Raw genomic sequence first — 27,796 nt, 5'->3', positions numbered from 1 at the left:
TATAGTAATGTCGGATGGTATTATTAGTAAATATAGGCAAGTGTAGGGGTATGGACTCTTGGGCCTGTAGGGGGCTGAGATATGGACCCCTAACTTCTGGTCTGAGCCCATCAAGAGGTTTGTGTTTGAGGGTATTTCAGTAATTCCCCTATGAGGGTATTTTGGTAATTTTGTGTAGAAAGTGGGTCCCACAGGGGGCCCGAACAATACCCAAAAAAACCCCAAAAAGAATACTCGACTCTTTAAGATTAGGATTTTGCACAATGTTTCCGAGAAGTTGACGGGAAGCTCTTCTCTAGCAGTTTAGCACGCACATTGATCGATTTAGGTATTGATTTTTGTTGCTCAGTTTTGTCAATTGATCGTTTTTTTGAATAGGAAGTTTTATCCGGTGACCTTGTATTTCACTATATTGAAGATTGGATACTGGAATTTGATCAATTACACGAAATTTATAATTTGCGTTCAATTTCATTGGAATTGTGCCGGAGATTCTGGAGTAAATAATTATTTAGCTGTTCCGATTATAAAACAAAAACAGATTAGCAAATTTGGGGGAAAAAAATTGAAACAGAGGAACTTCTGAACTGTATTTAACTAAGCCTGATATTATAACAGGAGTTTATCAGCAATACTATCAGGATTCAGGATTCACGATTCAGGAGTTCAGGACTGTTCCTGAGAACCTGTAACTATGTTCGGAAAAGCTTGTTCGCGATCAAGGGTAGCTTGGCAGTTGTGTCGCGCTACTAAAGTGACGGAAGGTTAGTTTTCTTGGCTGTAGCTTTTAGCACACTTAGTGTCAAATTAAGGTATGCCAACCACTTTATATCACTACTTACTGTGCTTTCATGTCCTGTTTCTGCAATTGATTACAGTATTCTGTCTTAATTAATTAATTAAGATGTGACAGTTTATTGTGTGTTAATCTGTTTGTGTGATGACGAACTCTTGCAATTTCTCATTTTAGCATTCTTATTGTGTAACATTCTTCATGTTGAGTAGTGAGGTTTTGATGATTATAAACAAATGATGAATATCTAATTAACATGTGTGCTAAGATGTGCATAGGAAGAACAAGCTATGATTAAACCAAGAGACAAGGGACATGAGCAATGATAAGCTATTGTTGACGAGAGCGGAGATGGCTACGTTATACATGTTGTTTATATGTAAATTAGCATTTACATTGGTAAACTTCATGTGGTAAGTAAAGTGACAAAGGAGGAACGAAATGATACTTTATATGGTCCAGCAGGAACAACAAGAAAGAGATCAGAAACAGTTTAACAGAGTTCCTAGTTGTCTGACTGTTCCTGTTCCCAATCACCTGTACGAGATACGCATGCGTGCATCAATAGAGTTTAGGAGTGCATATAGTTCTTTCATATTTGCATCCTAATATGTTCGTTATATGCATGTGTAATTAAGAGTCCATATTGGGATAAGTTGTTTATTAGACTTAGGACTTTGCATTAGTTTAGGTCTCTTATAATATCCTATCATAAGTACATATAGTTGTGTGTGATTAGGACTCTTCATATAGTTATATATGCATTAGGAGTCTTCTAGGAATGCATATCATAGCTGGTCTCATTTATCATATATTATGGTGCATTGTAAACGATGTAGGAGTCTAAGAGTTTTAGTTTGCATAAGCATGTTAGGAAAGATTAAATGTTTAAATTTTAAGCTTTTATAATTAGTATTATGCATAATATAGGACTGTCTAGATTCAATGTATTTAGGTGTTTGAGTCACATAATACTTGCCGTAAATATTAAGTTCATATTAGGATAGGAATAGTATTTATCCACTAGTATATTATATTCCATATTATCCTATGTGTATTTTAGTTAAGCAAATATTATAATATATGATTTATGCATATTTATCATACTTGACTCAATATCTAACGTGGTTTATTATGCATGCAAATAAATGATAAATGACGTGTGTAGGTAAGACTTTGAAGAAGACCCAAAGACTTACAGGAAGAACGAGGATTCAAGAGTTAGAGAATCCAAGAGAAGAGGAACTTGGACTCGAGGAGAATTAAGAGTACAAGTACAGAGAAAGAGAAGAGAAGAAAATCTAGTAGCATTAGTGTGCTTAATAGATTTGTTTTAGAAACTGAAAGTTCGGAGCTGGTGGAACAACGTACGTGGAACAGTGTCAATGACGAGGGTACTGGTCCTAGTCTGCACGTAGTATATAGGATTGCATGAGTATAGTATTTAGATCACGTTACCTTAGAGTTTGTGTCCTAATAGAAGTCTAAACATAATAATACTAAGTCATGTACTAAGGATTTTTAGTATAGTTAGGATTATGTGTTTGATAGTAATTAGGATTGCATTAGTTAATGGTTAAATAATGTTTATCTTATTTAAGAGTCATGATAAGAAAGGAGTGTCGTTTAGATAGAGTTTTCATTAATATATCTACTGCATAAAGAGTTATTATTCGATCATATGTTTGTTAGAGTCTTAGGATAAAAGTCTATCATGATAGAGTTCTATTAGGTCTAGGATTCCTAAATAAAAGATAAACATAAAATATATCTTCTAGGGTTAATAGATAACATGCATCACTATATATACTGCATTCATAAGTCTAGGAAAATTGTCTGACTTAGTGGTGTTACGTGCTTAAGTTAAATCTACATTATAACCCACGTCAGTACCGTCAGTTCCTGTTCCACATACGTAGTTCCTGCTCCAGCAGAATTCCAGATTCTTTGTTATTCTATCTTTTATACTTGAGAGTTGGGAAGGGGTTTGAGTGAACCTTGTAATTAAGAGAATCAGCTTGAGTCGAGCTGAACAGTTGAGAGAGAAGATCTCTAGAGAGATCATTGAGAAGGAACGGTTGAGGGGCTGTTCATAAGGGAGTTGAGTTTAGGGAACTGTGATTTTCCTAATTAGTAAAAGGGTTTAAGTCCCTACGGGGCCGTGGTTTTTCCTCTCTATTAGGGTAGAGAGGTTTCCACGCTAAAATCTCTCTTGCAATCTCTTAATGTTTTTAATTCCGCGAAAAAGTAGATCCAACATCTACAAACACTAATTCACCCCCCCTCTTGTGTTGTTCATCTAAACTAACAATTGGTATCAGAGCTGGTGCTCTATATTTTACAGGTAATTCTGATGAGTGATCCGGGAAAAGATGAACAATGTTATGAAAGAAATAGTTCCCACAATTCTGATGTTCCTGATGGACGAAAAGGAGGATAGCACGTATTTGATGATGATGATTAACACATAGATTGAAGAAAAATAATTAGAGGTAAATTTTCAATCTTTATGATATTATTTATGTTCGCTCTTAATTGTTAAATATTATGAACATCATACGTTATATATTGGCCATATGTGTGTTCATTCCGTAACGCAGAAATAGAAATCAACGATTGATTGTGAGCAACCTTGAATTAACCATGTTCATTTACAAGTTTTCAATAGGGCTTTGCTTTAAATTTAAAATAGTTCTTGCGGTTTTGAAGAGGAACAAAGTGGTCTTGTTTGTTGCACAATTCCAGCAAAATTAAAATTTTCTACTAGTCTTGTCGATATTAAAAATATTTCTATTTTTCCAAAAGGTTTGAAATAAAATTTTATTATCTTGAATCTGAAAAGTTTGATTTTTAAATAGATTTTAAAAATTGCAAAGAATTTGTTTCATAAATATTTTACCAGGAACATGTGTGCAACAAGACTTGTTAAAAGCAATATTGATTTGAGATATCAAAAATTGTTTTCGCAAATTGTCGAAAAGGTCATGTAACTTGAATTGAACCACGTGACCATGAACACCAAAATTATTGAGATGGAACTGAGATTCGTTGTTCCTTGTGTTGTTTTCGGTAAAACAATTTTTGGTTCCAAAAGAGTTTTGAAATCTGTGTTTAAAAATTATTGAACTTCTTCATAATGCAAATAAAAAGGAAAAATCAGATTTTCAAAATAAAATTTTCAAAATCTGAATTTACCAGGAACAACCTATATATCGTTTATGGAACAAGTCATATCAATTTCAAAACAGGTTTTACGAATCAAAATAAGTTTCTTATTGGTGAAGTGTTGAACACATGTAGGTAGCTTATATGGAAATTTCCGACTTTAAGTTTTCAATTGACTTTGATGGAACTCAGACATGTTCCTACAACTGTTTCTAGTAAAGATGACCTTATCTATTTTTAGAATTTGAAATCCGACTTTAACTGTTTTAAATACAATTTTTATGTGTCTTCAATGGAAGAGAAGGTTTTCAAATCATTTCAAAAAATTATCAATCTTCATCTCACTAGAAACAGTACAAGGAACAAATCTGGAGGAACTGATTGTTCCTACTTATGGGAACTGAATTATTTAGGCACTGTTATTTTAATATTCTCAAATAGTATGCCTAAAGTCAAGAAGGTTATGCATTATGAACTATTTACTTATTCAGTACCATATGAATGCATAATTAATCTTGTTAGTATTAGTAGTATAGTAGAACATGTTAAAAAAAAAGGGGGGGCACATATGACTACTCCTATTAACAAGAAGGGACTCAAGCAAATTTGGGTACCCAAGACCAAGAACTGATCTATTTTGCAGGCCATATGTGAGAAAAGACAATATAAAACTCATGACAAAAATGTTATTCATGCACATATTTGAAGACATATAAGTGAGTCTCACGAAAAGCCTTTAAAAGAGATTCTAGAAGAGAAGTTGTGTTACATGTTTATATCATCATGCAAGAGATCTATAACGAAGAAATGGACAGCAAACAAATCACACAAAAAGGAAAGGAAAGATGGTGTATCCCTTAAGGTCCGTTGAAATATTAGGAACAGACGCAGTAGGAACTGGATAAGGAAACAGCAAAAAGTCAAATCCAGTTCCTCCACAACAAGTCAGTTCCCTGTAATCAAGATGGATGAAAACAACGAACAAGCTCATATGGATCAAATTGAAGTTTCCAAGACTATGATAAGGAGAATGAATTATGAGTGATATTAAGAAGGGAGCTTAATCAAAATCCTTATTTACTTTGTGTGAATTACTTTGTTTCCTTTATTTCTTATATTATTAACTTCACTTTGTGTTTGGTTAGTTGTGCAAATTAACGATAAGGTTTTGAAGGAAAAGAAATTGAAGCGTTAAAATATGTTCCACGTATCAAGGGAACAGAGACCAAGATTTGGCGGAACGACTGAAGTACTTAAGAATACAGGAATGAAAACCAACGTATCCATGAGAAGGCTTTGACGCTGACGCACAAGTTCCTGGTCCAACTCATGAGGAACTCAATTTCAGAAATATAACAGAAGTTCGGGAACAACTCTCTTAGTGAATGGACAACAAGGAACATCAACAAGGTGTACTGTTGTAAGTACAAAAGAGACTATCAAAAGGGAGTATTCACGTCTAGAATTTTCTGTATATTTATGCTTTAATATATATTTATTTCTTGAAGACTAACCTACTAACCTTATAATTGCACAAAAGATTACATTTGGGTTTTGATTTTAGATTACATCATTGTGAGCGAAAACAAAGATGCTTTACTGGTTAATAAAGACTCCAAACAAATGCAACTTATTCCTCAGATCTATGCGAGACAACCCAAGATGAAGACGCACGGTCAAGAATAAAGACCAAAGGAAAGAGAACGAGTTCCTGCTCAGATGAAAGAGGAACAGGGAACAGGGAGCAGTTGAGACGAACCATTCAGCATCACTTAGAGCGTTCCAGCAAAGAAGAAAAGAACGCGAACAAGATCTCAACAATTAAAAGGTGTCACAAGGAGCAACCGGAGTACATGTGAAACTAACACTTAATGAAACTCGTAAGCAAGCCATAAATGATCAAACCATATCCAATGTTTTCAAGCAAGTTTGGACCATGTGAGGTATAACACTCTTACTCATATTAATGATGTGTCAAATTGCATGAATATCGCACCATTTATTTTAAGTAACTTTCTAAATGCTATTTCATGTGAATAAATGCTTTTGATGCTATCACCAAGTAGTAAAGGAACAAGACTTGTTGAAACTAACATGAGCATAAAGTACTCTTTTCCCAAATGAACTTTTCGTTTAGGGCCCTTGTACACTTTTCAATTGAAGTAAATCATGCACGCCTATAAGTCAATGTGTCACACTCAATTCTCATGTTTTAAAAGACATATTCACTTGCCCAAAATTATTAGAGGACTCGTTGAGAAATTTGGATGTTGTCCCAATACAAAATTCCTAAGTTGCCAAAGGAACAATGAAAGAAACGTTGAAGGAACAAGGCAGTAGTGTTCCTGAAATATTGCACTTCTTTTTAAATCTTTTAGAGGGAACAAACTTTCAATACCAATATCATTCCCCAAGTCAGGTTTGTGTTTTCGTGATTGGGTTAAGCCTACCCAGGCCGAGCCATTAGCATAATTCTACAATCTTATGATTGTGGGTGTGTGCTAAGTTCAATCATACTCTACAATCCTGATCTTGTCTTTCTCCATATCATCTTTCAATAATTTTGAATGTTCTTTCCTTATCTCATATCATATGTGTACTCTACCACTTCACATTCTCACTACCCTTGAACTCCAAAAATATATTCTTCTTTCCTATGGTTCGACGATGCATGAAGAGTAATAATTATGAATATGTTTTGAGAGGGAAGTCAAAGATGAAGTAGAAGCAGCGGGTTATTATTTATCAATAAAAGCTTTGAAGGAAAATCACCGTATGATGTACGTATCACATAGAAATTTACTAGGTATCATATGGAACTTCACTTCTACAAGGTTCCGCATGAAAGAAGATGGTAAGGAACTCGGGGGGAATAAGGTAGGGAACATTGAACATGATTTTGATATTCAATGGTGGAACTTATATTTAATGGTAAGTCCTTTCTATATTATTATATGATCTTATACTCTAAGAAAGCTCAAAATTTTGTAATAACGCCTTTGTTTCAAAAAAAAAATCAAAAAAAAAAATCAAAAAAAAAAAAAATCAAAAAATTGAAGCAAAGGTGATCAATTCTTGTACTTTATTATTTTCTCCTAGAATTCAATTATTATGAAGAATATCAATGAGTTACAGAAATTTAAACTCATACACTCATTGAGCAGTAAAGGAACAGACGGTTCTAGGACCAGGAACAGGAAAAGGAAGCAACACTAATGTTAGTTCCTGTTCCACTAAACTTGGTAAGTTGAACAGCCACTGCAGGCACTGATTTCAGCAGTCAGTCCACGTTTCACTATGATGTCAGTTCCTTATGGAATATTGGTGATATATGGGAACTTGGTACGATAAGGTGCTACATACAAAGAGATGGAGGTGTGTTGGATTTGGTTTCATATTCATTAAAAAGCTCTAATGATTGTTGAGGAACTCATTTAAAAGAAGAAACCACAAACACATCATCTACCCTTGGTTCCCTCTACTCGATTATTCACCAAGCTTTTCTTCACACCATTTCTACTTAATTCTCGCCCTTGGCAATTAACAATGAAACCATTTTCTTCTAACCTTTTTTTGATATTATTTGTCAAGTTACTTCATTGCTTCTAACATTGGGTCTTTGGATTGTGAATTGGAATTATGTAGCAACAACATCCTTAGTTCAAAATTGGAAACTCGAGGACTTTTGTGACAAACAAGTGTCTAACCTATCAGGTGGTGTGTGTGACATATAAACTCAGGATGTGTATGGTTAACCTAAAAAGATTGTGTGCAAAGTAACCCTTTTCGATAATGCCAAAAGGGGGAAGAGTATGTATGATGCTTATTGTTTGATATAATACAATCTAAATCCTTATCTATATGGTGTTTATTAGTATTGCTCTTACTATGTCATTATACTTGTTTATAAGTTGTTGGTTTACAAAATTAAGGGGGAATAAGTGTAATCGATTTATTGCTTAAATTGTGATAAGCATCATTAGTTTGTCATCATCAAAAAGGGGGAAATTGTTGAGTAGTGAGGTTTTGATGATTATAAACAAATGATGATTATCTAATTAACATGTGTGCTAAGATGTGCATAGGAAGAACAAGCTATGATTAAACCAAGAGACAAGGGATATGAGCAATGATAAGCTATTGTTGACGAGAGCGGAGATGGCTACGTTATACATGTTGTTTATATGTAAATTAGCATTTACATTGGTAAACTTCATGTGGTAAGTAAAGTGACAAAGGAGGAACGAAATGATACTTTATATGGTCCAGCAGGAACAACAAGAAAGAGATCAGAAACAGTTTAACAGAGTTCCTAGTTGTCTGACTGTTCCTGTTCCCAATCACCTGTACGAGATACGCATGCGTGCATCAATAGAGTTTAGGAGTGCATATAGTTCTTTCATATTTGCATCCTAATATGTTCGTTATATGCATGTGTAATTAAGAGTCCATATTGGGATAAGTTGTTTATTAGACTTAGGACTTTGCATTAGTTTAGGTCTCTTATAATATCCTATCATAAGTACATATAGTTGTGTGTGATTAGGACTCTTCATATAGTTATATATGCATTAGGAGTCTTCTAGTAATGCATATCATAGTTGGTCTCATTTATCATATATTATGGCGCATTGTAGACGATGTAGGAGTCTAAGAGTTTTAGTTTGCATAAGCATGTTAGGAAAGATTAAATGTTTAGAGTTTAAGCTTTTATAATTAGTATTATGCATAATATAGGACTGTCTAGATTCAATGTATTTAGGTGTTTGAGTCACATAATACTTGCCGTAAATATTAAGTTCATATTAGGATAGGAATAGTATTTATCCACTAGTATATTATATTCCATATTATCCTATGTGTATTTTAGTTAAGCAAATATTATAATATATGATTTATGCATATTTATCATACTTGACTCAATATCTAACGTGGTTTATTATGCATGCAAATAAATGATAAATGACGTGTGTAGGTAAGACTTTGAAGAAGACCCAAAGACTTACAGGAAGAACGAGGATTCAAGAGTTAGTGAATCCAAGAGAAGAGGAACTTGGACTCGAGGAGAATTAAGAGTACAAGTACAGAGAAAGAGAAGAGAAGAAAATCTAGTAGCATTAGTGTGCTTAATAGATTTGTTTTAGAAACTGAAAGTTCGGAGCTGGTGGAACAACGTACGTGGAACAGTGTCAATGACGAGGGTACTGGTCCTAGTCTGCACGTAGTATATAGGATTGCATGAGTATAGTATTTAGATCACGTTACCTTAGAGTTTGTGTCCTAATAGAAGTCTAAACATAATAATACTAAGTCATGTACTAAGGAGTTTTAGTATAGTTAGGATTATGTGTTTGATAGTAATTAGGATTGCATTAGTTAATGGTTAAATAATGTTTATCTTATTTAAGAGTCATGATAGGAAAGGAGTGTCGTTTAGATAGAGTTTTCATTAATATATCTACTGCATAAAGAGTTATTATTCGATCATATGTTTGTTAGAGTCTTAGGATAAAAGTCTATCATGATAGAGTTCTATTAGGTCTAGGATTCCTAAATAAAAGATAAACATAAAATATATCTTCTAGGGTTAATAGATAACATGCATCACTATATATACTGCATTCATAAGTCTAGGAAAATTGTCTGACTTAGTGGTGTTACGTGCTTAAGTTAAATCTACATTATAACCCACGTCAGTACCGTTAGTTCCTGTTCCACATACGTAGTTCCTGCTCCAGCAGAATTCCAGATTCTATTTGTTATTCTATCTTTTATACTTGAGAGTTGGGAAGGGGTTTGAGTGAACCTTGTAATTGAGAGAATCAGCTTGAGTCGAGCTGAAGAGTTGAGATAGAAGATCTCTAGAGAGATCATTGAGAAGGAACGGTTGAGGGACTGTTCATAAGGGAGTTGAGTTTAGGGAACTGTGATTTTCCTAATTAGTAAAAGGGTTTAAGTCCCTACGGGGCCGTGGTTTTTCCTCTCTATTAGGGTAGAGAGGTTTCCACGCTAAAATCTCTCTTGCAATCTCTTAATGTTTTTAATTCCGCGAAAAAGTAGATCCAACATCTACAAACACTAATTCACCCCCTCTCTTGTGTTGTTCATCTAAACTAACACTTCAACATTCTAATTGTGATGACGAACTCTTGATCTCCTATGACTATTCATGTTAGCTGACCCCAAATCATGTTGGGACTAAGGCTTTGTTGTTGTTGTTGTTGTTGTTGTTGTTGTTGTAGCATTCTAATTGTGTAACATTCTTCAACATTCTATTATAAGCGACAAAGTATTGAACTGCTAGATATGTAATACACCGAAGGGCTTATACTCCGTTAAATTTATCAAAAAAGCAGAAAAAAAAAAGGCTTAATAAAACATAAATGGCCTTAACAATGATCAACCTTGTGTGCCTGCAACCACAACAATAGAAAATTCTGGATTAAGATCCTGTTTAAGTGATTACACTTTCTGTTAAGATACTTGTGTTCCGACTCAGAAGTAAAGCAAACAAAATCCATTAGTATAAAAATTACCAAACTAAAATGTCAATGTTGTTGCACAAGTTATCCTGCAGTTTCTCATTATATCATCAATTTGACATTGGTGAAAATTAAAGAATCAAAACTTTACCTGTATGAATTCTCCTTCTTTGTTGTAAACGAGTGCCAAGGAACTTGTTTCTGATTGATGATAGCTTTGCAGCAACATCACTCATGTCCAACCTTTCTCTTGGAACCTCAGTTGTGCAGGAAACTGCTATTTCAAGTATAGAGGTCAGTAACATCAGGTTGTTGTCTGCCTCCTCACTTTCTATGTCTTGAACAAGGACATGATCTAGAATCTCAATCACGCGTTTAGGTAGAGCTTCTTTCACAAAGTAATGAAGGCTTATTCCTCCATTGAACATACCATCAGTAGGCCTCTTTCCTGTGAAAATCTCCAGTAGAAGGATTCCGAAACTGTAGACATCACCATAGGTAGACACCTCATTTCCCACACCATATTCTGCATGTTGTGCCTCTTATGTTAAACTTATTATGAAATTAACATGGAATTTATACAATATAGTTTTGGAGATAGATATGAAACATTAGTTGGTTACCTGGAGGAGCATAACCGATTGTACCTCTCACTCCAACCGAGCTAGACTGATTGGAGTTGGGGTCGTTATTGATGACTTTCAAGAGGAACTTGGCTAGGCCAAAGTCACCCACATGTGCAACCATTTCATCATCAAGAAGAATATTGCTCGGCTTGAGGTCACAATGAACTATGGAGGCACCGCAATGGTAGTGTAGATAATCCAACGCAAATGCAACATCAACTGCTATATCAATTCTTTGGAAAAGATTTAAGTGCCTTGACATATTATTGACTTCCTCTACCCGAATAATGAGTGAATCTTCTGGATGCAACCAATCCTGCAAACTCCCGTTTGCCATGTACTCATAAACTAAAGCCTTGAAATCTCTGCCTTGATAATCCACACTTGAGCAAGCTGTTACAACTTTCAGAAGATTTCGGTGACGGATGCTACGAAGGACTCCACATTCAGCCATAAAACTCTTGGTAGCACCATGATTTTGAAGTTTAAACACCTTGATGGCAACAGTAGATTCATCCTCATCAAGTATCCCCTTGTACACAACACCAAATTTACCACTGCCAACCAAACATTCAGAGGAAAACCTGACAAAATATGAAAGAATATGAACTGAGATTGAGAGGAAACGAAGAAGAGAGAGAAGCAATGTGTTTCTTGTTATTGCAAATCTTGTTAACTGATTATTACAGCAAAGCAGAATATAAATAGTAATGAAAGCTTCTAGATTATTCTATAAGTTGTTATAACTAACTCCTAAAAACTAGGAGAGGAGAATAACAGAATGTGTGCATGGAAGCAGCATCACATCATGTAACGTGAACTTTATGAAGCAAAGAAATAAAAGCTAAAGCTATAACTAACATCCCCCCTCAAGATTGAGCATCACAAGCTCCAATCTTGGACAATAATGTCTGAAATTGTGTAGAAGAGAGAGGTTTAGTAAAGATGTCTGCCAATTGCTGCTGTGTAGGTAAGTAAGATAGGTGAAGTAATCCTTCCAACACTTTATCTCTAGTAAAGTGACAATCGATTTCTATATGCTTTGTTCTTTCATGGAACACTGGATTTCTGGCTATGTGCAAAGCTGATTGATTATCACAATGCAATGTTACTGGCTTTAGATTGTGCACTCCCAAATCTTCCAATAAGCTTACAAGCCAAGTAACTTCAGAAGCTGCTGCTGCCATTGCCCTATATTCTGCTTCTGCAGAAGACTTAGAAATTGTGCCTTGCTTTTTAGACTTCCAAGAAACTGGTGAGCCACCAAGTAATAGAATATACCCTGTGATAGACCTTCTAGAATCTGGGCAAGATGCCCAATCTGAATCAGAAAAAGCTTGTAAACTGATGGTATCAGCTGCCTTTAACAATATCCCTTGTCCTGCTGTGTGAGCTAGATACCTTAGAGTATGATGAAGTGCCATAACATGAGGTTCTCTTGGACTGTGCAGAAACTGACTCAGTGTTTGAACTGCATAGGACAGATCAGGTCTGGTGTGAGTTAGGAAATTCAACTTCCCAATTAGTGACCTGTACTTCTCAATATCAGAGTAAAGTGCACCATCTGTGTTGGATAATTTAATGTTGACAGGCAATGGAGTGATTGATCTCTTTGAAGTGTCAAAACCACAATTGTCAATCAAATCTTTAGTGAACTTCTTCTGACTCAAAATGATACCTTCTGAAGTGTATCCAACTTCCAAACCAAGAAAGTAGTGAAGTTGCCCTAGATCCTTGATACTGAATTCTGAATGTAAGTAAGCTTTCAAGTCATGAAGTTTAGCAGTGTCTGTTCCTGTGAGAATAACATCATCTACATACACAGCTGCTATATTAATGTGACCATCTTGCTTGTTGATAAACAAACTGTAATCATGTTTAGATTGAAGAAAGCCCTGTGTTTCCAAAGCATGCATCAACTTCTCATGCCACTGTCTTGAAGCTTGCTTCAAACCATAGATAGATTTGATTAATCTGCATACTTTCTTGGTAGGATTAGGGATGCCTTCTGGAACTTGCATATATACTTCCTCTTTTAGATCACCATGCAAAAATGCATTGTTCACATCTAGCTGAAACAATGGCCAATTCTTACTGGCAGCAACAGCAATTAAGCACCTTATAGTACTCATTTTGACTACTGGGCTGAATGTCTCTTCATAGTCAATGCCATATCTCTGATTGAAGCCTTTGGCCACTAGTCTGGCTTTCCATCTTTCTAGAGCTCCTGTTGATTTCAGTTTGACTTTAAAGACCCACTTGCATCCTATTGCCTTCTTTCCTTGAGGTAGTTCCACCAACTCCCAAGTATAGTTTCTGTCTAGTGCCTCCAGTTCTTTCTTCATTGCTTCAACCCACAAAGGTTGTTGAGCAGCTTCTGTATATGTTGCAGGTTCTGTAATGTCACATGATTGAGACAAAAAGGCTTGAAACTCATCAGGGAAAGTCACATAAGATACTAGATTGCACCAGTGTTTTGTGATTGGCATGAGATCATCTTTATCAGTGTATGCTGAGAAACATTCATATGCATCTAAATACCCTGGTTTTTTGTGTGATCTGCTTGACTGTCTTGTTGGGAGAATGGATGGTGCAACATGAACATGTTCAGAATGAGAAATGGTTTCAGAATGGGATTGAGGAGAGTTAGGAGTGGAATTGGGATTAGTCTGTAAAGGAGAAGAAGAAATGGAATCTGAGGGTGAAGAATGTGATGGAGAAAGAATTGTATTTGTGAGGTCAGGTGAGAAGTTTGTGTTTGTATGATCAGATGTTTCCAAGGTGTGAGGTGGGAATGTGGTTGCAAGAGTGGAGAAATCTGGTGTATCAAAAACATCAGAGGAAAGAAGAGTTGGTAGATAAATGGCACTAGTGTATGGAGTAAGGGAAGAGTTGTGTTTGTGGTAAAGATGAAATGGGAAATGTTTTTCATGGAAATGAACATCTCTGGATACAAAGAACTTGTGTGTATCAATTTCCAGCACTTTGTATCCTTTTTGAGTGGTTGAATACCCCAAAAACACACAAGGTGTGGCTCTGTTGTCCATTTTTGATCTACCAACCTTTGTAGTAGACACATAGCAGAGACAACCAAAAGTTCTCAAGTGTTTAAGACTTGGAGTCTGTTTGTACATTCTGGAATATGGTGATTCAAAGCCTATTGATTGAAGTGGCATTCTGTTAATCAAATAGGCTGCACAAAGAACACATTCACCCCAAAACTTCTGTGGAACTTTGGACTGAACATACAATGCCCTAGCTGTTTCTAACAGATGTTTATGTTTCCTTTCCACAACTCCATTTTGCTGAGGTGTATGACTACAGCTGGTTTGAATTAAGATTCCAAGTTTCAAATATAATTTCTTCATATCACCTTCACACAATTCCTTAGCATTATCAGATCTAACACACTTAACCATGACACCAAACTGAGTTTGTACCATATGTAAGAAATTTTCAATGATAGCAACACAGTCACTTTTGTGTTTCAGAAAATGTATCCAAGTAAACCTGGTGTAATCATCCACTATAGTCAAAAACTGATTGCAACCAGATGGAGTGTTTACAGAATGAGGTCCCCACACATCCAAATGTATCAAATCAAAAGGACTAACAGACTTAATCTCACTGTGAGGAAAACTAAGTCTAGTTTGTTTTGCTGCAGGGCATACTTGACAGATAGTGTTTTGCATACAATCACCAATTTCATAGCTAGGATCTATGTACTTCAATTTATTGAAAGGTAAATGCCCTAGCCTTAGATGCCAGAGTTTTGCATTATCCACTGTAGATGAACAAGCTACACTACAGTTGTGTGTCTGCACGGAATGAGCTCCTTCCACCCTAGATTCTGCCAAATTGTATAGACCAGATTGCACCTCACCAAGAGGAATCAGCTTCCCTTGCTGACAGTAAACAAAACATCTGTTGTGAGTAAAATGAATTTCACAACCCAAGTCCTGACAGAGTTTATGTACAGATATCAAGTTATACTTGAATTCTGGTACATGCAGCACATTGGTCAGTGTTATATCTCCATTTATCATCACTGAACCAACATTTTTAACAACAACTTTACTCCCATCCGGTAATGTAATAAAGGTGTTAGACTTGTCAATAGGCTTATAGTCAGCAAATTGAGATAAATCATGACAAAAATGGTCAGAAGCACCACTATCTAGGAGCCACCTAGTATTAGAATGAGATAACAGACAGAGATTACCTGCCATCATGGCTAGGTTAGGAGTTGTAGCAGCAGCAGTATTGTTTTGTTGTTTGGCCAAAAGATCCATCAACTATTGGTATTGCTCCACAGTGATTGTTGGATTAACTTCACTGTGATGTCCAAGTAAGACATTCTCACCAGAATTATCTTCATGTAATAGTGCAGCTACTTTGTTTTCTTTGAAATTCTTGAAACCAGGTGGATATCCATGAAGCTTAAAGCATCTGTCCACACTGTGCCCTTGTGTTTGACAATGAGTGCAAAAGTAGTTAGATCCAGGTCTTCCATATCTGTTAGTAACTCCTGTCTTCTGATAACCAGAATGAAAGTCAGATTGCTGAGTTTTGTAAGTTTTGCTGTTGTTGTTCCAATGTTCTCCACTGAATCTTCTTTTCTCAGCTGCAAAAGCTAATGTTTCTGCTTGAGTGCTAGCTTGTGATACTTCTTTGTGTCTCTCCTCTTGAGCAAAAAGTCTGTATGCCTCTGAGACTTTAGGTAATGTTGGCATCATCAACACATTACCCCTAATTGTAGCAAACTGCTCATTTAACTTCATCATAAACTGCATCACCATTTTTTCTTGCTGCCTCTGAAAGAATTTCCTAGTAACATTACAGGTACAGTTATTGCATGTGCAATAAGGCATAGGATGTGCTTCTTCAATTGCATCCCAAACAGATTTAACTTCAGTGAAAAATTCAGATACAGATTTGTTTCCTTGTGTTATTTCAGCTAACTTTTGTTCAAGAGAATAAATCTGAGCCAGAGATGTGAATCCAAATCTATCCTCTAAATCAATCCAGATGTCTCTAGCAGATTTCAGAAACATGACACTCTTAGCAACCACCTCATTCAGATTGCCTAAGATCAAAGAACATACCAGGTCGTTGCATCTCTCCTAAGCTTTGTACTCAATTGTACCAGAATCAGGTTTCATAATGCTGCCATCAACAAATCCAATCTTATTCTTTGCTGACAAAGCCAATATCATCGATCTCTTCCAGCTGGTGAAACCTTCTGCACCATTGAACTTGAAGGAAACAAGCTGAACTGAGTTTGCATCAGAAGGATGTATGTAATATATGCTAGAAGGATCTTGATTTGGTGGAAGATTAACATTGTTTCTGTGTGAATTAGCAGAATCCTCATTTCCAGAAGGCATTGTCAAAAATTGTTTGAAAAGATGTTGAAATCAAACAAGTATTCAGATATAAGAAGCAAAAGAATCGAAGAACAAACTCGATTTTTCAGAGAAATCGCCAGAAATTGCAGTAAAAACAGAAGGAATCAGACAGAATCAGGAAGAAGAATTTGCGGAATTTGAGAAAAATGAGCCAAGGATCTTTAATCCTGCTCTGATACCATGACAAAATATGAAAGAATATGAACTGAGATTGAGAGGAAACGAAGAAGAGAGAGAAGCAATGTGTTTCTTGTTATTGCAAATCTTGTTAACTGATTATTACAGCAAAGCAGAATATAAATAGTAATGAAAGCTTCTAGATTATTCTATAAGTTGTTATAACTAACTCCTAAAAACTAGGAGAGGAGAATAACAGAATGTGTGCATGGAAGCAGCATCACATCATGTAACGTGAACTTTATGAAGCAAAGAAATAAAAGCTAAAGCTATAACTAACAAAACCCATTCGTGGCTTTAAGAAGTGTTTGGTAAGACAAATTTGGAAAATTTTCTAAATCATCTGAAGCTGTGGGTTTCTTAGTCCTCTCTCTGTGTTTGAAAGTATATAATAACACTAGGACAACCAGTAGCAGTATAACAAGAATTGCAAATGTTAATATTTTCTTCTTGTTCTCTGGTTTTCTTCTCTGGGCGTTGTTGCTTAAACTGCATGAACGCAACTTTAACTCAGGTATGCCTCCGCAAAGCATAGTGTTTCCTCTTATGTAAGCACTGCTTGCATTACTAAAGACTCCATCATCAGGTACTTCACCTTCAAGGTTATTGTTCGATAAATCTAGGCCTTGCAACTTGAAGCTCTGTACAAAATTTGGTATTCTTCCTGATAAATTGTTGTATGATAAATTTAAGTAAAGGAGACCCTTTAATGCCTGCAATGAATCGGGAATGGTGCCTTGGAAATTGTTTCCCCCCATGTGTAAGAACTCTAACGACATACAACCACCAAGAGAGCTTGGTATCTGACCTGATAACAAGTTTCGAGAGAGATCAAGGGCGTCAAGATTGGTCAGTCTCCCAACTTCTTCAGGCAGAGACCCAGTTAGGTGGTTTCCAGATAAATCAAGTCCGATAGTCAAGACAGGTAGATTAAAAAGTTGTGGGGGTATGCTTTTGCTAAGATTGTTGTTGGAAAGATCTAGTCCATTTAACGATATACAGTTTCCAAGAGATGAGGGTATTTGACCTTCTAATCTATTTTTTGAAAGCAGTAAAGTAGACATCTTAGTTAAGTTTCCAATCGAGGTTGGGATGACCCCTGATAATTGGTTTCCATGTAGAAATAAGTAGTTGAGGTTTTGGAGCTTCCCTATGCCTCGAGGAATGACACCAGAAAGTACATTGTTTCTAGCATGAATAAGTTGCAGTGTTGCTACATTTTCAATGCAAACTGGAATTTCTCCAGCTATGTTGTTATTGCTTAGTGACAAATGGACGAGAGAAGAAAAATTGCAGATAGTTTTAGGGAAGACTCCTTTGAAGTTATTATGACATATCTGAAGGAATCGCAAATTGGTGGCGTTAGCCAAGGAAGAAACAAATTTCAGATCTCCAACTTGGTCATACCCAAGGGAGTTATCGTAAAGGGAAAGGCGAGTAAGCCTTGTTAACTTGTGCAAAGAAGGAACTTGTCCTTGAAGATTGTTCTCACTCAACTGAAGAATTTGTAGGTTTGAAGAATTGGATATTGAAGCTGGAATGTGTCCCATGAACCTATTACAAGCTACAGAGAAAAATCGAAGTTGTGGAAGTGTGTTGCCTAAATCCCAAGGGAGGTTTCCTTCCAAATCATTCACTCCTAAATCTAAACCTGTTAGTAAAGAGAGGTTAAAGATTAAGGGTGGGACTACTCCAGATAACTTATTGCCAAATAAATCCAATTTGTTAATATGACTCAGTTTCCCCAAACTATCAGGAATGCTTCCTACCAATCTGTTTTTACTTAAGAAGAGTATAGACAAAGATGATAAGTTCCCAATAGATGATGGAATATTACCCGTCAAGTTGTTCCCTCCTATATCAAGATATTGCAAATACGCGAGAGAACCAAGCATGGGTGGAATTTCTCCCACCAGCATGTTATTATCAAGACTTATATGAATAAGACTATAACAAGTTGATATATTTGACGGAATTTCCCCTGTAATGGAATTATCATACAGGTCTAGAGTTTGTAACCTGTGCAAATGATTGATTTGAAGAGGAATTGTGCCACCAAAACTGTTATTTTGAAGGTGTAAGTCCCTGAGGAAGCTCAAATTACCAAGATGAGGGGAGATTATACCTGTCAGTTTTGAGGAATGCAAGTTAATACTCGTCACTCTCTTGTGCCTGCGGCCACAAGTAACACCGTACCACTCGCAAAAGTAGCACAAAGCTTATGGAGATAAGGCCCATATTTCTGTGAGAAGTTGTGGGAAATAGGTGTTTAATTGAACTTTGCAGAGCTTCCCTGACTTGAGAACCTTTTTATAACTGTCTGCATATGGAAAAGGTTGTGGTGAAAATAGACATGGTTAGGGAAATTTGATAAGGTGTGTGCTTTTTTCTTTTTTTTTTTCTCTATAGACAAAATAATTGGGTTTGCATTTAGATTACCCCCTCTAGCTAGGTCCTGATTACTAAAGTGAGAACGACCTTGGCAAAAATAATTCGCCAGCCTTTCTAAAATACGTGTAAATACAAGTGTCTTTTACAAATTGTTTCATCTAACTTCGTACAGTTTCTAAACTACGTCCTTAAAATATCTAAATATGTGTAAATTTTACTCTCTTCGTTCCAATTTAATCGTCGTACTCATTTTTTCATAAGGTTTTATACAATAAGCTGTTGTAGTAGCGTTATCTATTACGAAATATGAAGTACATTTTGATAAATTTTGGGCCTAACCCTGCTTAACAATATGACAAGTAATATTATTCCTCATTATTATTGCGAACAATAGAATTATGTTGTGAGTACGTCTGTCATGTTGCACTTGATTTAAGGAACATGGGACCATCTAGCAGTAATGACTAATGAGTAATGACTTATATGTTCATACGAGTAGTTCATAGAACTATACAATTCCTTGGAATATAGTGAAAGCTCTTAGTACTCAAAACATGTGAATTTTATTCCTAGGGGAGTTTTTCACGTTTAAATGCAAAATTTTGGAGGATATATGGATTGCGGACTAAACTGTTGACTTTTAATTTTGTTCACATATGGCATACTCCTTGCACATAACAATCTATGTTAACAATATTTACTTAATCTCTCTTCATTTACTCAAATCATACGAAATCCAGTATTCCTGAAAGGAGTTAAATTGGGACTGAAAAATAAGTTTCAAAGAATCAGGCCTAATTATTGTTTACTGGAATTTAATGAATCACACAAATTTTATAATTGATTGGAATTTGATTATGGAGATTCTGGAGTTTGAAGTTTTGATTTGTTCAATTATGAAAAAAAAAAAAAAAAAAAATAATAATAATAATAATAATAATAATAATAATAATAATAATAATAATAATAATAATAATAATAATAATAATAATAATAATAATAATAATAATAATAATAATAATAATAATAATAATAATAATAATAATAATAATAATAATAATAATAATAATAATAATAATAATATAATAATAATAATAATAATAATAATAATAATAATAATAATAATAATAATATAATAATAATAATAATAATAATAATATAATAATAATAATAATAATAATAATAATAATAATAATAATAATAATAATAATAATAATAATAATAATAATAATAATAATATAATAATAATAATAATAATAATATAATAATAATAATATAATAATAATAATAATAATAATAATAATAATAATAATAATAATAATAATAATAATAATAATAATAATAATAATATAATAATAATAATAATAATAATAATAATAATAATAATAATAATAATAATAATAATAATAATAATAATAATAATAATAATAATATAATATAATAATAATAATAATAATAATAATATAATAATAATAATAATAATAATAATAATAATAATAATAATAATAATAATAATAATATAATAATAATAATAATAATAATAATAATAATAATAATAATAATAATAATAATAATAATAATAATAATAATAATAATAATAATAATAATAATAATAATAAAATAATAATAAAAGAATAGGAAGTTAGCAAGAATAGCAACTTTGGCTGAAATTGAAACAGAGGAAATTCTGAAGTGTATTTAACTGAGGACTTTGATATTCTAGCAGGAATTAATCAGTAGTAGTACTAGCTACCAGGACTGTTCCTGAGAATGTATTCATTGAGTTCGGAAAAAGCTTGTTCCGGTCAAGGCTAGTTTGGCAGTTTTGTGGCATTCGTTCAAATAGTTCCGAGTATCTGTTGAACAAGAATAGATCATTACTAAAATGATGAACGACCAACTTAAGGTTAGTTTTCTTGGCTGTAGCTTTAATCACAGTTAATATCTAGTCCTGTAATCCTGTTTCTGCTCTATTTTGTTGTTCATTTCACAAAATATTAGATGTTTTGCTTGTTCCGATTATACTCTTTCTTTAATGTTTCGATTGGAAATGTCGATGGTTTCATTGAGTTGTTTGTTTTAGTTTGATGCATTGCTTATATTATCAGAAATTCAGACATAAATGAGATGTGAACATTCAGGAAAAAACATGATATAACTAATATATACTATAAATTACACTAGTAAAAACTTAAATGGCTTTCTGAAATCCATAACTAGAGCATATAGGCACATCTTATTCTTCATCCCACTACATCACGAGTTAATCGATCATAAGATAATAAACTTGGTCAAACATCGATCACCTTCGTGTACCTGCAGTTGGAGAAAGGAAAGAAATGTTAGATGCAACCAGATATATAACAACAGCTCTAATAAAAGTGCAGATATGAAACACCAAGTAACAACTGTCAGAAATAATCTGCAGCTTGGTATGACAGAGCTCCGCCCAGTCAATCTCCATCATTGGGAGTGAAATATATTAAGGGGTATTTTTGTAAATAAATTGTCAAAATATACAATCTATATATCTAAATATACAATCTTTTTTTATATTAAAATTATTTTCTTTTATTTTTATTTTTTAAAGTATCAAATATATTGTACATCGCAATTTTTAGATTGTTTTTTTCATTATAATTACGAGAATGCCACTTATATGCCAATCAAGGGGATTGTTTTGAAATTTCTCGGTCTGACATCAATCAATATTGGTAGGAAAAAGAAAACAACTTAACCAATAATGCTGTTAGAGAATGAAGCAGTGAATTATTACCAGCTTGAATTCTTCTACGTTGCTGTAAACGAGTTCCAAGGAGCTTTTGTCTAATTGACGATAGCTTACCAGCAACACCACTCATGTCCAACCTCTCTTGCGGAATCTCAGATGAGCATGAAACAGCGATTTCAAGTATGGAAATCAATGACTCCACCATCATCATCTTGCTTTTTTCAGCTTCCACTTCACCTATGTCTTCTAGAAGAACACGATCTATAATCTCTGTCACTTGTTGAGGTAGAGAATTTTCCACAAACCTATGTAGGCTTAGATCTCCGTTGAACATGTCATTTGTAGGCCTCTTTCCTGTAAACATTTCTAGTAGAAGAATCCCAAAACTATAGACATCTCCCCAAGTAGACACTTCGTTTCCCAAACCATATTCTGCATTAATGTTGTGAATCATAAGTTCTTATTAAAGTGTCGAACAAGAATATTTTTGGGGATGCAATTAAGAGGGAGTATTTTCGGATATTAGATATGTGCTTGCAAATACATATCATAGCAAAAGACAAAATAGGAAATAGGACAAAAAAGAAATTAAATGGTACTTTTTTTTTACAGAATTGTACTTTTTTTTTTTTTACAGAATGATACTTCCTATTTTGTCTTTTAGCTGATATGTGTGTTGCCACACATATCTGATATGCGAAAAAACAACCTCTGTAATTAATGACACAAGTTAGGAGGAAGTAAAAACCAATCTAAGATATGTATTGCCAAATACATATCTGCCAACAATAAGACAAAATAGGAAAATGACATACACTAAAGGACAAAACACAACAATCAAAATGGTGTTTTTATGTGGAAAATGGCGTTTGTATGTGAAAAATGACGCTTGTATGTGTAAGTTTTTTTTTTTGAAATGGTGTTTTTTTTTTATAAAAAAAGGCGTTTTCATGTCCCTGAAATAAGGGTGAAATGACTGGCTTGCCCTTGGATATGTATTTGTTGGCACATATCTGATATTGGCCTCGCTGTTCTCCACAAGTTATTTACCTGGAGGAGCGTAGCCGATTGTTCCTCTGACTCCAATAGAGCTGGACTGATTAGCATGAGAGTTGAGGATGTCTTGTAGGAGAAACTTGGCTAGTCCAAAGTCACTGACATGTGCAACCATTTCATCATCAAGGAGAACATTGCTTGGCTTGAGGTCACAATGAACAATGGAATCACCACAATGGTGGTGAAGATAATCCAAAGCTATTGCTACATCAACTGCTATATCAACTCTTTGTCGAAAATTCAACTTTTTTGAGACAATTTCTGTGCCATCAACCGTACTGTTTGTTTCTGATGGATGCAACCAATCTTCCAAACTCCCATTTTCCATGTACTCGTAAATCAAAGCCTTAAAATCTCTTCCTTGATAATCAACACTTGAACAAGCTGTTATCACCTTAACCAGATTTCGATGTCTTATGCTTCGGAGAACCTCACATTCAGCCATAAAACTCCTCAAAGCACCGCGATACTGTAGGTTAAATACCTTGATGGCAACAATTGGTTCATTCTCATCAAGAGTTCCCTGGTATACAACCCCAAATGCACCACTTCCAATCAAATTTTCCGAGGAGAAGTCATTTGTGGCTTTAACAAGGGTTTGGTAAGACAAATTTGGAAAAATTTCCGAAACATCAGTAGCTATAGTTTCCTTATTCGAGTTCCTCTTTCTCTTGCTGAAAATATATAATGAGAAAAGTAAAGCCATTAACAAAATAACTCCACACAACCCAGAAAGAACTGCAACTTGTAATATCTTCTTCTTCTTCTTCTGCACCGCCTTTCTTTTGTGGGTATTGCGGCTTATATTGCAGTGAGGCAACTTTAACTCAGATATTCCTCCGCACATCATATTGTTTCCAGTTATTACAACAATACTTGCATTGCTAAAGACTCCATCAATGGGAACTTCGCCTTGAAGGTTATTGTGTGATAAATCTAGACCTTGTAACTGAAACCTCGCTAAAAATTTTGGGATTTCACCAGATAAATTGTTGTATGACAAATTTAACCAAAGGAGTCCCTTTAATGCCTGCAATGCATTAGGAATGATGCCATGGAAACTATTTTCCTGCATGTATAGGAACTCTAACGAGACACAACCACCAAGAGAACTCGGTATCTGACCTGTTAGCATGTTACGCGAAACATCAAAGCCGTCAAGATCATTCAGTTGTCCAACTTCTTCAGGGAGGGATCCGGTTAGGTGGTTTCCAGATAAATTTAGCACCAAGGACAAAGTAGGAAGACTAAAAAGTTGTGACGGTATCCTACCACTAAGATGGTTATTAGAAAGATCTAATCCTATTAACAACCTACAATTTCCAAAAGCTGAAGGTATTTGGCCTTGAAGACTATTACTAGACAGAGCAATAACAGACAACTTTGTTAAGTTTCCAATCGAGGTTGGAATGACTCCGGATAATTGGTTATCGCGTAGATTTAGAAAGTTGAGGTTTTGGAGCTTCCCTATTCCTTGGGGAATGACTCCAGAAAGTGCATTTTGATCAGCAGAAAAATATTGCAAGTTTGCTACTTGTCCAATGCAATTTGGTACCTCTCCAAATATGTTGTTTTCGCTTAATACCATATAAGTAAGTGATGAGAAGTTGCAAATAGTGGTAGGAAAAATTCCTGTGAAATGATTTTGACTTATCTCTAGTGATTGTAAATTTGTGGCATTGATCAAAGAAGAAACAAATTTCAAATCTTGAACTAGCCCATTATTCCCAAGTGAGTTATTATAGAGGCCGAGGCGAGTAAGCCTTACTAACTTGTGCAGAGAAGGAACCTCTCCTTGAAGATTGTTTTTATTCAATTGGACAACTTGAAGATTTGAGGAATTGGAGATTGATGCTGGGATTTCTCCAACGAATCGATTATCGGATATAGAAAACCACTCAAGATTTGGCAAAGTGTTACCTAAATCGAGAGGAAGGTTTCCTACTAAGTCATTATGTCCTAAATCTATGGTTGTTAATAATGAAAGGTTAAAGATTGAGGGTGGTACTATTCCAGAAAACTTATTGTATTGTAATCCTAAAATAGCAAGGTTCTTGAGTTTGCCTACACTAAATGGGATCCTTCCTAACAAGTTGTTTTCACCGACATAGAGCGAAGAAAGTGACGATAAGTTCCCCAAAGATGAAGGAATGTTCCCTGTCAAGTTGTTTGCCGACAGAATAAGAAACTGCAAACGTGACAGGGAACCAAGTATAGGTGGAATTCCTCCGACTAACCTATTTGCGTCAAGGCTTATATCTATCAGTCTATAACAAGTTGATAGATTTGATGGAATTTCTCCTGAAATGGAATTATTATACAACCACAAAATTTGCATCCTCTGTAAACGACTAATTTCCGCCGGTATTGTACCCCCGAAACTATTATTTTGAAGGTACAACACCCTTAAGAAGCTCAAATTACCAAGATGGGGAGATATGGTACCTGAAAGTTGTACGGAATGCAAGTCGAGTGTCGTTACTCTCTCGTGCCTACGACGGTCACAAGTAACCCCGTACCAGTCACAAAAGTGGTTGGTGTTATTCCATGAGTTCATAACACCCAATGGATCGTTTGTTATTTTGGCTTTGATTTCGAGCAATGCTAGCCGGTCTGTGTCGTTGTTCCCGGCTATTGTGAGCCGGGGACGGCTAAGTATATACGTCGCGAAAAGGATCCAGTGTAATAATACTAATAAAGTGTATGGGAATGACATGTTCATTATTTTTGGAGATAATTAGAGCATCTATGTCAATAAGGAGTCTTATATAGTGAAAATTGATCAAAGTTGCGGTAGTAAGTCACTGGAAAACTTTTGACTTTCAGTTTTGTTCACATACATAATTGATACCTTTTGTTCTTTAAACGTTTGTGTTACGTCTACCGGGCTACGTCATACTCCTTGTATAAAAATAATAATTTAAATATGAGGTAGATAAAATTAGGAAGTTTAAGGATGAAAAAAATAGTTTATTTTACACGTAACCTAGGGTCAAGAATGCAGTCATGCAGATGGTCTTTGGCATTTTTGTTATTGTCAAATATTGTGTAATCTCATCTCCTTCTCATTAATAACACACGTATATATATAGTACAACTCATTATCTAAACCCTAGATTACATATTAGGTAACATACCATATGTAGGACTCATATTAGGTAACATACCATATTTAGGACTCTACAGAATATTCACAATATAATATCTCCTATATTCTATCTTAACAGTTATGCATATACATCATACTCGTTGAATTTTTGTATGTGTCATACGTAACACTCCTTCCGTTTCGAAATAATGAGACGGCTTTTTTTAAATGGTTGTTTCAAAATAATAGGGGCAATGTACTTTATTCTAATTTTGGTAGATGACTCATCGTCTCATCCTATTTAGTAAATGTACATTACTCTTTTTCCCACTTAATTTACGTATAAAATTCCATGCAATCTACTTTTATATTTTCTTTTACTCATAACTTTCCACCCAACCTATTGTTTTATTCTTCTTTTCTTAAACTACTCTACTCAACCTAATTTTTTATCATTCTTTTCTCACAACATTCCACTTTTCCCATTTCTTACATTTCAATCATTTATCTTGGTTGTTGTGAAATGCGTAAGTGTACCTATTATTTCGAAACGAATGGAGTACTCTATAACAAACTACCTACGTAGTATAAGACTATAAGAGAATGCTATTACAGAATTACCTTGTACTAGCGCGTAGTACTTCATTGTTTGAAAATTGCTATAAGTCAAAGAAATACTCTGTGAGTCACAATTGTTGAGAGGCCTATACATGGCGGGGTTAGGATTTTTGAGTCGGGGGTGTCAGCATGTTAATAAAATAATTATCAAATCTGTATTTATTTACTTTTTCTAATAAATATAAGGTGTAAACGTTTTTTTACCGTATGAGGTGAAAATCTCATGTACGGTTCTGTAATAGCGATGACAATGGTGATCTTATGATATGCAGTAACCTAATGATCTTATGAGGCGCAGTCTAAATATGGGTTTTGGGGATGGAACAATGATGTGTTATTATTGGTATGATATGCAGTAACCTAATGATTTGAGTTGTGATTAGTGATCGACTAGTGAGCGATGACTTAGATAAGGTGACCGACGACTTGGAAAACGTTCAAGTGGATCTGTGGAACCGATTCCAAGGAACCTTCTCACTGACTCAGTCTGCTCAATCTCAATCATTGAAATATATGTCCACTAATTTAAATGATAAAGTGTGAAGAGGGTACTTAAATTTTCCAATCCTGTCAAAAAAAAAAAAAAAAATCCAGTCAAACTTTTTATATCTTCTACGTACGAAGTATATTTTTTGTGGGAAAAACAACGTTGGCTACCCAATAGATCAACTATGGACCAACAATAGATAAAGATAGTTGTGGACCGGGCCAGGACGAGACCACGCCAGACCCACTCGTTCATCCCCCCTCTAAACATTTCATTAGTAGAATAATAGGCCTCCTTCCAGTAAACAATTCCAATAAAAGGATCCCCAAACTATACACATCGCCGTTAGTAGACACCTCATTTCCTAAACCGTATTCTGCATGCATGTCACATGTGCCTCAAAATGTTATTACCAAGAAAACATGGAATTTAAACTCATGAAACATCTTACTCCCACCGTCCCTTTTTTATTGCTCCATAGAAGAAATTTCATTTTATTAAGAATTAGGTATAAATAATGTATATGGAAAAAGCCAGGTCCGGTTATTGGGGCGGTCCAATCGGAGCTACATCACAGGGCCACAAAATTTTAGGGCCCAAACCTTTTTATTAAACAACAAAAGAACTTTGTTAGGGAGGCAAAAGCAAGGAATCTGGCACCTGAGTTCTAGACTCATCAACCTTCTCCTTTTTGCTTTTCGCTTTATTCTAGTTTTCCTTACTAAAGAAATCACCCTTTTATCAAACATTTTCATTCTTTTATTAAACTAACCC

General features: G+C 34.7%; 2 protein-coding genes and 1 long non-coding RNA gene across 7 annotated transcripts; 1 reads left to right on the top strand and 2 right to left on the bottom strand.

Annotated features, from left to right (window-relative positions):
• The first annotated feature begins 247 nt into the window (after positions 1–247).
• Positions 248–25,371, top strand: LOC110806245 (uncharacterized). 4 transcript variants are annotated; one of them, XR_008932156.1, is made up of 4 exons: positions 248–328; positions 619–764; positions 20,769–20,948; positions 25,225–25,371. It is a non-coding gene; the product is annotated as an uncharacterized lncRNA (long non-coding RNA). The 4 variants fall into 4 exon arrangements; XR_008932157.1 differs by lacking the exon at positions 25,225–25,371 and adding an exon at positions 21,761–21,962; XR_002538252.2 differs by lacking the exon at positions 25,225–25,371 and adding an exon at positions 21,365–21,741.
• On the bottom strand, positions 9,896–19,047 carry LOC110806244 (probable LRR receptor-like serine/threonine-protein kinase At3g47570). Its single transcript, XM_056842242.1, has 4 exons — positions 16,937–19,047; positions 11,064–11,650; positions 10,592–10,966; positions 9,896–10,371 (listed from the first exon to the last, which is right to left on the bottom strand). Exons 1-4 carry the CDS (start codon positions 18,568–18,570, stop codon positions 10,358–10,360), a joined length of 2,610 nt encoding a protein of 869 aa, XP_056698220.1. The 5' UTR covers positions 18,571–19,047; the 3' UTR covers positions 9,896–10,357.
• LOC110806242 (LRR receptor-like serine/threonine-protein kinase EFR) lies at positions 21,126–25,563 on the bottom strand. 2 transcript variants are annotated; one of them, XM_056842241.1, is made up of 4 exons: positions 25,275–25,562; positions 22,824–23,954; positions 21,819–22,205; positions 21,155–21,358 (listed from the first exon to the last, which is right to left on the bottom strand). In XM_056842241.1, the coding sequence occupies exons 1-4, from the start codon at positions 25,549–25,551 to the stop codon at positions 21,345–21,347; spliced, it is 1,809 nt and encodes a 602-aa protein (XP_056698219.1). In that variant the 5' UTR covers positions 25,552–25,562; the 3' UTR covers positions 21,155–21,344. The 2 variants fall into 2 exon arrangements, with proteins under 2 accessions (XP_021867577.2, XP_056698219.1); XM_022011885.2 differs by having other exon boundaries at positions 21,126–21,358; positions 22,824–25,563.
• Positions 25,564–27,796: the final 2,233 nt, after the last annotated feature.

Source organism: Spinacia oleracea, chromosome 4, assembly GCF_020520425.1.
Source record: "Spinacia oleracea cultivar Varoflay chromosome 4, BTI_SOV_V1, whole genome shotgun sequence".
Taxonomy (NCBI): domain Eukaryota; kingdom Viridiplantae; phylum Streptophyta; class Magnoliopsida; order Caryophyllales; family Amaranthaceae; genus Spinacia; species Spinacia oleracea.
Note: the sequence above shows the minus strand (reverse complement) of the source record. Positions and strands in the feature narration are given on the sequence as shown.

What these genes read in the sequence shown, in the direction of transcription:
- LOC110806244 (XM_056842242.1), bottom strand. Translation starts at nt 18,570, where the DNA reads ATGCTGGTGGGAGAAATTCCACCCATGCTTGGTTCTCTCGCGTATTTG. An exon ending in CTTCTTAAAGCCACGAATGG is followed by an intron (nt 11,651 to 16,936) that starts GTTTTGTTAGTT and finishes ATATTTTGTCAG; the next exon opens with GTTTTCCTCTGAATGTTTGG. An exon ending in AATCGGTTATGCTCCTCCAG is followed by an intron (nt 10,967 to 11,063) that starts GTAACCAACTAA and finishes CACAACATGCAG; the next exon opens with AATATGGTGTGGGAAATGAG.
- LOC110806242 (XM_022011885.2), bottom strand. Translation starts at nt 25,551, where the DNA reads ATGAACATGTCATTCCCATACACTTTATTAGTATTATTACACTGGATC. An exon ending in AATCGGCTACGCTCCTCCAG is followed by an intron (nt 22,206 to 22,823) that starts GTAAATAACTTG and finishes ACATTAATGCAG; the next exon opens with AATATGGTTTGGGAAACGAA.